Source organism: Trifolium pratense, linkage group LG4 (assembly GCF_020283565.1).
Source record: "Trifolium pratense cultivar HEN17-A07 linkage group LG4, ARS_RC_1.1, whole genome shotgun sequence".
Taxonomy (NCBI): domain Eukaryota; kingdom Viridiplantae; phylum Streptophyta; class Magnoliopsida; order Fabales; family Fabaceae; genus Trifolium; species Trifolium pratense.
In genome coordinates this window covers 29,024,756-29,037,889 of record NC_060062.1, presented here as the reverse complement: position 1 = coordinate 29,037,889, position 13,134 = coordinate 29,024,756, and the positions used below count along the sequence as shown (strand labels likewise).

The window sequence follows — 13,134 nt, the reverse complement described above, 5'->3', positions numbered from 1 at the left end:
ATTTATTTTATAATTTTTACGGAATCTATATTTTTAGTTATATATTAATAGGGAGACTACTTTTTTTATCTATTTCATTTTCTCTCTATTCACCTATTTCTCTCTTCTCATTTTCTTATCACAACCACACACACCCTAAGAAATTCTGAGCAAAATTTCTGATTAACTTCTATTTAATTGCAAAAATTTACAGCTTCAACCTTCTTTTTTTTTCCTTCAAAATTTACAGTGACATAAAAATAATTTTGTTTAATAGCGAAGGACCATTTTCAATGTCACAGGTCTTAAAAGATCAAGTTTATGTGCACAGTTTTTACATTTGTTCTACTATACTATAGTTCCTTTTCTTTCTTTTTTGTTAAAAATAAATAAAAAATTATAAGTGACAAAAAAAGCTGATGTGGCAACTGAGTCACTTAAGTGACTTACCACATCAGCATTGACTTGGTTAAAATTAACCTTTTGCAAAATGGGGTAAACATAGGGGGCCAAAAGTGCTATTTTGAAACACAGAGGGCCAAAATTGCAACTTTCCAAAACTTAGGGGGCCAAAAGTGCAATATAGCCAAAAATTGATTATATTTTTTTTAACAAAAGGTAAAGGATTAATTTTAGACTCAACTAATTAAGTTTTTAAGTTCTCGCTTCTTTGCCACATGATGCGAATAACTCTAGCATGTGTTAAACTTGAAATTCTCATATCCTCCACCTTATTGGACAAAATGATTCAACTTAACGAACGTTAAAATGATCGTTTATGAAAATTTAGTCCGTGGTCATAAATAAAAACATGAAAATTTGACTTTAAAAGTTCATGATAATTCCACTATTTATCTACATTTTTTTATTATTGACTTTTTACGACTATAAAGACATCTTTTATAATTTATATTAAAAAATTGCAAATTTTATAAAGAGTTAAATAAATTTTTTATTTTTATAAATATCTCAAATTTCATTTTTACTCTTTATAATTTTTTTTTAAACAAATTTTGGTTCTCAAATATTTTTCGTAATAACTTTTAGTCTCTGCTTTTAAGCCAATTCATCCGTCTTATTTTTCGTAACGACTTTTAGTCACTGCTTTTAAGTCAACTCATCTTTTGTTAAAAATTCTAAACTTCAATAGGAGAATTTCGATAAAATTTTTTAACAAAAGATGGATTTTTAAATGCCAAATTTTTTTTTTGACGAATTAAGCATCACAAACTTAAAAATTGATATTTAACTCATCCCATGTTAAAAACAATTAAAATTTTGCAAGATAGATTTCTATATATTTAATAAATATGACTGTGAAAAAAATTCAAAATTTCAATACGAGAGATTCTTATAACAATATAAACATAAACATGAATACAAAACTCTTTCAGAAATATAGAGTGCATATGAGTTGACTTAAAAGCAATAATAAAATATTGTGACAAAAAATATTTAAAGAACTAAAATACGCTAAAAAGAATACAGGGACTAAAATAAAATTTAAAATATTTATAGAGATGAAAAATTTCTTTTAACTCTTTTATAAATATATTTTTTACCCGTGCTTGGCACGGGTCCAAATACTAGTTTCCTAAATATGGAAGTATATATCAAGCACTTCAATGCAGTGGCGGAGCTAGCCCGAAAAATTGGGACGGGCCGCTACAAATATAAATCGAATATGCAAAAGAAATTACTAAAAAAAAGACATATCATATTGAGAATCTGTCTAGTATGGATATCTCAAAAATAGTCAAAAGGTGGACCATTAACATGTTTATTAAATAAATTTTAAAAATATATTATGAAATATATTTTATGTTAAATGTGTAAACTTCATACTTTTTAATTAGTTTTTTTATTTATGTTTATAATATTATATGCATCTCTCTAACAAAAATTTAAATTTTTTTAACAAAAGATTGATCAACCATGAATTTTTATGCACAAACTCTATTTTAAATAAAAATTTGAGTAGTTTTTTCTCCAAAAAAATATACTTGAATACTTCGACAAAATAAATTACAAATTTTAAGACATCTATAAATTATTAAACAATAAAACATTAGAAGGGATGCTTAAAAAATTAAATTAAAAAGTATATTTGAATCATTTGAATTCTGGGACGTACAACTAGCGGGGGTTTGAAACCCCCGCAAAATAAAATATAACAAAATACACAGATTATTTAGCGGGGGTTTATAACCGCCGCTAAATAGTATACCTATGAAAAAAAAAACAAACTACACAGACTATTTAGCGGGGGTTTATAACCGCCGCTAAATAGTATACCTATGAAAAAAAATTAAAAATTCTGGGGCGGGCCATGGCCCTGTCCAGCCCATGAAGGGCTCCGCCCCTGCTTCAATGTCACATGTCTCTTACGAAAGTAACATATCTTTCATGTTTGAGTTGATTTTGGTCAACCTCCAGGGTTTTATTTGATTTAGCATATTTGTGATGAATTCATGAAATTAACACCGGAGGTTCAAATAAGCATGAAGGTAAACATATGTGCTTGATTGTTGGCTAATTTTAGTCTAACCATGAATTATTTCGATGTTCATATTTCTCCTTCAGAACTTTGAAGTCTCCTCTTTCATCACATATCTGGGGTTTGCATGTATAGGAGTGTTTGAGTATTGTCGTAGTTTTTCTTCTTTTTTTCTTGAGCTATGCATTCTGATCACCGAAATTTATATGATGTTTTCAGATAGTTTTTAGGTTAGTTTTTATTCATTTTAGTAGTTTTTAGGAGCCAAAAGCATGGAAAAGACCTAAGGAATTAAGTTACTTGAAGAAGAAGCAATAGTAGAAGAAATTACACAATAGTAGGAATATTCCATAATATATTGACAGTATCTACAAGGGTATTTACGCGATCCAAAGCATATTTCATCAATAAGGAAGCATATTTATGCTTCCTTATTGATAAAATGTATATTCTCAACTTCAACATTAGTAGTCTCTTGTGTTGTGTGTATTCTATGGCATTTTTATTATATTTTTGTGAACATAATATTGGATCGCTGCATTGGCCCCAAAAAGAACAACGGTAGTCTCTTGTGAAAATTTTGGCTTTTTTTGTTTGAAACACAGCTAGACTTGTCTGAAAATTTTTGGCGGTAAGTAATTAATTTTGGCTTTAATATAGCAAAATGGTGTCATAAAACTTTTTTTTTGCTGTAAATAATTAAACTAAATAGGAATATGAGAGGGATTCTGCTGGTTATGGTGGTCTCTTACGCGACCACAATGGTGCTTTTTTTTCGGCTTTTATGGGACCGCTTCAATCAAGAGTATATTATTTGCAGAACTAATGGCTGTGTTGATTGGGCTACAAATATGTTAGGACAGTGGTTACAGGAAAATCATTTGTTTCTCGAATTTGTTGCAATCGACGAGTCTGATCCGGGATGGTGTCTCTGCACATCACCATTTCGCCAATGAAATCTTTAGTATTCGTCAACTTATTGCTAGAGATTGGGAGGTCAAGATTGATCACACACTTAGGGAAGGTAATGCATGTGCGGATGTGTTGCTAACATGGGTGCACTCTCGGATTCGCCTTTGGTAAAAATAACTTCTCCTCCTAGTGAGTTGTTGCTGCCTCTGCATGCCGATGCAAGAGGTGTAATGTTTGTCGGGGAATAGTTCCCCCTGGTGTTGTTTTTCTTTTGGCCTTTTTCTCTATTGTAACAATTATATATATATATATATATATATATATATATATATATATATATATATATATATATATATATATATATATATATATATATATATATATATATATATATATATATATAAGAAATATGAACCAACACATTTGACTCAAGTGATTAATGAGTTATCTCTATAACGAATCGTGACCTAATCTAGATTACCGGATCTCTTTCCCTAAGAAGACCATAAAGTCAATAAAAAAATAAAGGTTTAAACGTAGTTTTGCCCCCTCAAGTTTTACAATTATTTTATTTTGACTCTTCAATTTCAAGTTGCAACTGTTTACTATATACTAAATGAATACTAAATTCCAAGTTGCAACTGTTTTTTATTCAATCTTTTTATAGTCCAAAACTAGACTGGTGGTTGAGAAAGAACTATATTGATGATGCTATCGGCTCTATTGTTGATTCAAGGTTGCTTGCATGATTTACAAAACAATTTCAAGTATACATGAGAAAATGTACTAATATACATCTCGTGATCCCAACCCTAATTTGAGAAAGCCTCTTAGATATTTATACGACATTAATATGGGTATTGTTCACTTAATTTGTTAACACTTTTTTTTTGTTAGCACATTTTGTTCATGATAAAAGTTCATGATAGACATTGGCATGAAGTTAAGAATCATAATGATAGACATTGGATTTTGGTAACGACAAACATATGACATGTAAATTTTTTGGCGAATGAAAAAGTTTATGCAAGTCGTGTAAGATGATTGAAAGAATGACTATTAAACTTGGTGTAATTGAAGCATCTAATTACAAGGTCCTTCATTTCAAAATTGTGCCTTCATTGGAATTTTTTCTTTCAAAATGCCCCTATTTTCTGAAAAATTTCTGCAGTGTCCCTGTTACTGTGCAGCTCATGACGCCCTTGGGAAGGTAGCCATCTTTTTTGTTTTTATTTTTTAATTGGAATCGACAACATATTTTAACGGTTGTCTTAAGCCTTAAAACCTCTTCTCTTAGATATGTTTTACGATTTGGTTTAAATTTCTTTTTTCTTTTTAATTACAATAGCCATCGGTTATATATGCCTTAAAATTAAGATTGATTAATTCAAACCGATCTAAATTAAAGTCACGAATCGATCCAAAAATTTCTCAAAAGGGTATAAAAATCAAATTTTTTTACACGTCATTTTCGGATTTTAGATTGATTTTTGAAAAATGATTCAAGTAAAATCTGAAGATGATAAATTGATCCAATACTTGAAACATTCATAAAAAGTTTCTTTGATTTCCAGTCTCACTCAAAACAATTACAAGCACTAAGAATTATTTAATGAAGATATAAAAAACTAAGAATTAAAACTAACATATGAGAAATATGTGAGTGATGTTTTTTTGCATAAAAAATCCATTGAAATACCCGTTAGTAGAGCTTAAAGAGGTGATTTTCTTTAAAATATCCATTAATGTTGGTGGTTTTAATTTTGTTTTTCTTTGACTTTTTTTTTTTTGCCCATTGATGTTGGTTATAAGAAGAAAATAAAAAGGAAACCGCATTTTCTTCATTTGAGTTATATAGCAATAATGACTAAAAAATTATCAAATTAGTGATTAAATATTATAGTTAAACCATTAAATATAGGGGGGGGGGGGGGGGGGGGGGGAGCAAGAGAGCATTAAAGACTCGATAGATGAAAATTCGGAAGAAGGAATTGGTGGATTAATACAACAAATGGTGTCGGTGTCCGCTTTAAAGGTAGTATTGGTGGAGGGAGAGACAAATCAAATTCGTGATAGGGATAATGTCAACTATAGAATAGAAACGGGGATGTTGAATTTTAACAAACACATTCATTCATTCGTTCATTGATTCATTCAAGTTTGAGTTTCAAGTTTTAACAATACCATAACAAAATCAAAATTTTAACAACAACAGTAACGAAATCAGAATTTTAACAACATTCATTCATTCAACCAGGTTTCAAGTTTCCGGTTTTAACAACAACAACAACAAACACCACTCAAAATAGGGAGAGTAAACAAACCTCATTCACATTAACATACAAGTAGTCTCGATACAACTGAAATTTCTCTAAAGCAGACATTAGAGCTTCATCATCAACAGTCTAAAAAAGAAGGCGAAACATAATTATTTTCCGGCGAACGCGATGAGCTACATTTTAAGAAAAAAGAATGGTACTTGAGGAAATCGATTCTTAATCACTTTTTTCAAATCAGCCAGCTTGCTTTGGATATGGATACGATTAAGAACGGTGAAGTTTGCAACTATAGCTACACCAGCAAGATCACCAATAATAACTAGTTTACTTGATTTCATCCTTCATATTGATTCATTTATTCATTCAAGTTTGAGTTTCAAGTTTTAACAACAACAATACCATAACAAAATCAAAATTTTAACAACACATTCATTCAAGTTTCAGTTTCAAGTTTTAACAACAACAACCGTAACAAAATCAGAATTTTAACAAAATTCATTCATTTAATCAGGTTTCAAGTTTTAACAACAACAACAACAAACACCACTCAAAATAGGGAGAGTAAACAAACTTCATTCACATTAACATTCAAGTAATCTCGGTACAGCTGAAATTTCTTTAAAGCAGACTTTAGAGCTTCATCGTCAACCGTCTAAAAAATAAGGCGAAACATAATTATTTTCCGGCGAACACAATGAGTTACATTTTAAGAAAAAAAGAATGGTACCTGAGGAAATCGATTCGTAATCACTTTTTCCAAATCATCCAGCTTGCTTTGGATATGGATACTATTAAGAACGGTGAAGTTTGCAACTATAGCTACACCAGCAAGACCACCAATAATAACTAGTTTACTTGATTTCATCCTCCAGATTGATTCATTCAAGTTTGAGCTTCAAGTTTTAACAACAACAACAACAATACCATAACAAAATCATAATTTTAACAACACATTCATTCAAGTTTCAGTTTCAAGTTTTAACAACAATAACAGTAACGAAATCAGAATTTTAACAACATTTATTCATTCAATTAGGTTTCAAGTTTCAAGTTTTAACAACAACAACAAACACCACTAAAAATAGGGAGAGTAAACAAACCTCATTCACATTAACATCCAAGTAGTCTCGGTGCAGCTGGAATTTCTCTAAAGCAGACTTTAGAGCTTCATCATCAACACTCTAAAAAAGAAGCGAAACATAATTATTTTCCAGCGATCACAATGAGCTACATTTTAAGAAAAAAAAATGGTATCTGAGGAAATCGATTCGTAATCACTTTTTCAAATCAACCAGCTTGCTTTGGATACGATTAAGAACGGTGAAGTTTGCAACTATAGCTATACCAACAAGACCACCAATAATAACTAATTTACTTGATTCCATCATTCAGATTTATTTCTGGGTAAACAATGATGATGAAAAAATGGGTCGAAAAAATGGTATTTTTTGGTCTCGTTTTTAATGGAGAGTAGTGAAGATGAGCTGACTAAGGAGGAAGTTTTTGCATTTCACAAAAGTTAAAATTGATAAAGAGGTTCATAGTAATAGAAAACTACATGAACATTTCTTTTCATTATAATAAGACAAATTTGATACTAGTGAGGACGGACGTCGTACACTAGTCTAGTATAGTCAATGTTTTAAAAACCGGACCGGACCGGCCAGTTGGACTGGTCCGGCTGAGAACCGGCAGTGTACACGGTCTGGTCCAGGTACAGGACCGGTTTTGCATTTGGCCCGCTGAAAACCGGCATGAACCGGCCGGGTCTCTGGTTGAACCACGAACCGGATAAACCCATGCTGAACCGGACCAGACGGTTTAAGGTTGAATAATTATTTCAAAAAACTCAAAACGTGGCCAACAGGTGTTGAACACAAGACCTTTTGATAAAACAAAGAAACACTTACCACTTGCCCAATTGAGTTATTATAATTATGTTACTTCTAATTAATATATAATTACTATCGTATAGGGAACATAAAAAATCATCATCATAGTGATGAGACTTATGTTAACATTTTTTTACGAATACCTGTTAATTAATAAAAAAGACATTGTTAAGTTTTTTCATACTTATTATATATTTCATTTTGAAAAATAGTTAATTTAAAACTATATATATATATATATATATATATATATATATATATATATATATATATATATATATATATAAACCGTTAATCTTCATCGGTCTCAATAATATATCAAACGATTTTAGATTTTTGTAAAATTCAACATGGATGATCTATACGATATAAGCTTTCAATCCAACGGTGGATTTTGTAAAATTTGTATTCGTTAAAGCGTTATTGAGCGGTGTAACATTACTCAAATGTTACACCGGTGTAATTTGATCCCTCCCCTATATATATATATATATATATATATATATATATATATATTAGAAAGTATGATGCAATATATATGTTAGTCAAAATATAAATAATGATGGAATGAGAAGTTTTTGAGCATATGAATTTTTATATTTGATCAAATATTTTAGTATAATTATATTATTTTTTAAATAAATATCGGGTCAACAGTCATGCGGTCTGACCAGTGACCCACCGGTCCAACCAGTAACCCAGTGACCCAGAGCTTCGATCGGATCGATCACCGGTCCGAGTTTTAAAACTATGAGTGTAGTGGACGTTTTGAAGAAAAAATGGTTTCTTTGTTTGTCGTTTTCAAATTAATTAATTTCATTCAAACATATTACTAGTATAATTAACACTTCGTTTTTTTTTTTTGTAATAATCAACATTTTTAAGCAGGTGAGCAAGATTATGAAGGGACGAAATTTGGTCTCAAACTATAGTTTGACACCAAAAAATATCCGTTGATTTATTTTAATCCAAAGACTTGGATTTAATCACTTAAAGTATCACGTGGCAATCTCACCAACTTCATATTTCACATTACACTGTCTTCCTCTCTCAACCACCACCACCAAGGGTGCCTCCCTCTCAATTGTCCACCATTGAAACTTCTTAGTGTTTGTTGTCTTCCTGTCTCAACCACCATCACAACTAAGGTGTCAAACTTTTTATATGACACCTCCGATAATTCTTTACAAGATAATCATATTATAAAATTGACAGTTGGATTGAAATATACTATAACATATATCACATATATAAAATATAACATTAATCGGAAATTATTTGATACGTCAATAAGATACATCAAAATTAACGTCTTACGAACATTAAAAAAATTAGTTAATTTTAATGTATCTCATTGACGTATCAAATAATTCACTAATTTTATAGGAATGAAAAACATATTTAAACCTTATAAGATACAAGATAAACCATTTAAGCCAAACCATCATTTTCATAATTTAACCACATTTGATGTGCTACACTAATTTTTATAACCCCACCCTACTAATAAATAACATTTTCATGTGTTCTTATTATCATGTGTACATCAAAACATATTATAGGATAAATATTTAATATTTCACTATGGTGTCATGCATATCTTTATCCAACTTCATATGTATTTTTGGTCTCTATCCTATTATGCACATCAATTGGACTCTTCGTTAGATTGAAACAAAATATGTTAGTTTGTCTAGTCATGTTTCTCTTATCGTGTCCTATATATATATATATATATATATATATATATAAAATCTTTTAATCGGACACAATTAAGCAAATCATTAAGTTAACATTATTTAACAAACAATTTTTTACAATTGTCTGGTTTTTAATTTGTGCAAAGTTATGATTTCGAATGGTTTAGCATGAGAATTAAGTTGCCTCAGAAAGAATCGGTTATGCAATATTTTTTTTTTTTGGGAAGCAAATCAATAAAAAATATATATTATCAAAAAATAAATATTACTAACTAGAATAGACAAAGAAACGACTTTGAAAGTGGACATTGATGGGCTTTATTTATTTTGACTAAACAGTGACGAAACCATAAGCAGCCTTTTTAGCCCAACAAAACCGGCTTTGTATCTACCACCAATTCCAATCCAACGGCAATCCACCCATCGTAAGAAAGCACGCCTCTACCTGTTTTTTTTCTTGTCTTGTTTCCCAATCCATCATCATCACTATATAAATTCACCAAACCCCACTTTATTTTTCCACACTCACACCTTATTCTTAACCTACCCTTCTTTTCGTTCTCTTCCAAACAAAAAAAACTACTAACCCTTTTTCTTCTTCCTCGATTATGTCGAACTTCAAGAGCAAGTACCATGGTATATTCCTATTTTCCTTTTCTTAGATCTATTGTTTTTATGGTAGTAGCTTTTTGGATCTTGCTGATTTTTTTATTTTGTTTTGGTTACGATTAAGTTTTTATTTTCTATGGATCGGTAGTTATTCATTTTACTTTATTATGCTTATTGTTTTGTTAATTTCAGATCTAACTTTTCATGAATTTTAATTTATTTAGTAGTACTTGATTATTTGTTTGTATGTTGTGATGTGACATCAGATCCTTAAAGGATTTTGTATTTTTTCTTGTAGAATTTTGCATCATGATTTTTCTTTTTTTATTTTGTTCTTCAATTGTTTTATTTTGGTTTTTATTGAATTTAGTTCAATTGTTTTAGTTTCAAAACATATATACTATCAAATTTAAGTTTCAGTTTCGATATATATATATTTTTTAAATTTTGAAATTGAAAATAATGTAAATTTGTATAGAATATCTAAATCAGTAGTTAGTTTTGTAGATCTATTTAGGTTGTAAATTTTTTACTCTATAAATCTGAGATCACGGTTGGTGTTTTATGTAGTACATAATTTGGGTTTGTGTGTGTCTAATCATGTTTAGTTGTGGTTATTTATTCAATAAATTGTTGTGTGAGGTTTATATTTTGTGTTGGTACTAATTTGTGAGTAAATTTGCAGATGAGCTTATTGCCAATGCTGCCTACATCGGCACACCCGGAAAGGGTATTCTTGCTGCTGATGAGTCAACTGGAACTATCGGAAAGCGTCTATCCAGCATCAGTGTTGAGAACGTTGAATCCAACAGGCGTGCTCTTCGTGAACTCCTTTTCACTGCCCCTGGAGTCCTTCAGTACCTTAGTGGAGTGATCCTCTTTGAGGAAACCCTCTACCAAAGCACCGCTGCAGGTAGACACTGCCAAGTCCAAACAATATTTACATACCTTATTTTTTATCTTAAAAGTTTGATCCTTGAATTGTTCATAGATTGATTTTAACATGTTTTCTTATCATGTGAATTGCTTTTTAAATTACAGTACTATCATGTCTATTGTTGTATTGAAAATAAAAGTTTGGTACATGATATGTCATCAATTGCTTTCAACATGCTTTTTTTATCATGTCAATGGCTTTGAATATTCATCATTATTGTGTCTATTGCTTTGTATTATAAAAGATTGGTACATAATTGTTTAACATACTTTCTTATCATGTCAATGTCTTTGAACATGCATTGTTGTTAATATTTATGTAGCTTTGTATGCACTTATTTCCATTTGTATAGATTTGAACATGCATTGGTATATTATGCTTGATTAGTGTTGTCAATATGAGATTATGGATCATAGCAGTTAGTTCAAACTCTACCACCACGGGATGACCTTTTATACTGAATGGCGTATTGTGAACATTTTATTCTTTCATTTTGGTATGCAGTTTTTTTTTTGTTTAAATCTATATTTGAATGTGTTGGGTTTGTCGGTTTCCTTTTGGCGCGACTGTTCTAGTTTGCTTTTATGTGTGGTGTGTGAATAAAGATTGATGATATTGCTATTGTTCTTATACACTGACTTGAATGTATTTTCTTTAGGCAAGCCTTTTGTTGATGTCTTGAACGAAGCTGGTGTGCTTCCTGGTATCAAGGTTGACAAGGGTACCGTTGAGCTTGCTGGAACTGACGGAGAAACCACCACTCAGGGTCTTGATGGTCTTGGTGCTCGCTGTGCTAAGTACTACGAAGCTGGTGCACGTTTCGCTAAATGGCGTGCTGTTCTTAAAATCGGCCCCAATGAACCATCTGAGCACTCTATCCATGAGAATGCCTATGGTTTGGCCCGATATGCCGTCATATGCCAAGAGAATGGACTTGTACCAATTGTTGAACCTGAGATCCTTGTTGATGGACCTCATGACATTCAAAAGTGTGCTGCTGTTACCGAGCGTGTCCTTGCAGCATGCTACAAGGCCTTGAGCGATCACCATGTCCTCCTCGAAGGAACTCTCTTGAAGCCCAACATGGTCACCCCTGGATCTGATTCACCAAAGGTTGCACCCGAGGTAGTTGCTGAGCACACCGTTAGAGCTTTGCAGAGAACCGTACCAGCAGCAGTCCCTGCCGTTGTTTTCTTGTCTGGTGGACAGAGTGAGGAAGAGGCCTCTGTTAACCTCAATGCCATTAACCAAGTTAAGGGTAAGAAGCCATGGACTCTTTCTTTCTCCTTTGGAAGGGCACTTCAACAGAGTACCCTTAAGGCATGGTCTGGAAAAGAAGAGAATGTTAAGGCTGCCCAAGATGCTTTGTTGACAAGGGCCAAGGCTAACTCTGAGGCTACTCTTGGAACTTACAAGGGTACCTCTAAACTTGGTGATGGTGCCTCTGAGAGTCTCCATGTTAAGGACTACAAGTACTGATCAAATTTGGTGTTGTCTCCCTTTAAGCTTTAGAAAGAGGGTTGAATTTCTTGTTATTGAGTATTATGGTTTGACTTGCGACAGAATAATTGTTTGGAGTTTTGTTTTTCTTTTTGTTCCTTTGATAATTTCAGGTTCTGTTTATTTGGTCAAACCCGAGCAAATGGGTTATTATGAGACACTATTCTAAGTGAAGATCTTTGTTTACTTTTGCAATTATGTGGCTTTGTTACCGTAGATCATAGTTTATTTATATTCCTAATACGAAATAAATCCAAAGTCAAATGTTGTTTTAACATGTGCAAACAAGTGTATGGTTCAAACTAATGTTTTGGAAAATTTGCTTCATATGAGACTATTTTTTTAGTTTCCAAAATATTTCTTTTTACAGTAAGTGATTCTACTTTGGTTCCTTATGTTGTTGAGTGACTCAAACTTTTGTTGTTGGTTCTTATGAGACTATTTAAATGTGTTTCTTTGTTGTATTTTGCAATTATCTGGTTCTGTTTCCGTAGTTGGTTATTATGTTGTTTATACTTTAGAGTATGTCTTGCGGTTGATAGATGATTATGATCTGGTAATGAGAACTAATGAAATAAGGGACCACATTCTTTCTTTCTTTCTTTCATTGGGTCGCAGTCTTCGCATGATAGATTTGTGAAGCTTAATATGCATTGCATTGTGCTTGCAAAGAGAATGAGTTCTGGTTATGTTGTTTTTATTCAAGGGAGTAGGGGGATGTTACATGATGGTTTTGTCCAGCTTGTAGATTCAATTGATCTTGCAGGGTTTGAAGGTCTGTTTTGAGATTTTGACGGATGTTGGTTGAAGGACCAACTACATCAGAAAA

General features: G+C 31.5%; 1 protein-coding gene across 1 annotated transcript; it reads left to right on the top strand.

The window, feature by feature from the left end:
• The first annotated feature begins 9,613 nt into the window (after positions 1 to 9,613).
• On the top strand, positions 9,614 to 12,500 carry LOC123921476 (fructose-bisphosphate aldolase, cytoplasmic isozyme). Its single transcript, XM_045974035.1, has 3 exons — positions 9,614 to 9,895; positions 10,554 to 10,781; positions 11,464 to 12,500. Exons 1-3 carry the CDS (start codon positions 9,868 to 9,870, stop codon positions 12,282 to 12,284), a joined length of 1,077 nt encoding a protein of 358 aa, XP_045829991.1. The 5' UTR covers positions 9,614 to 9,867; the 3' UTR covers positions 12,285 to 12,500.
• Positions 12,501 to 13,134: the final 634 nt, after the last annotated feature.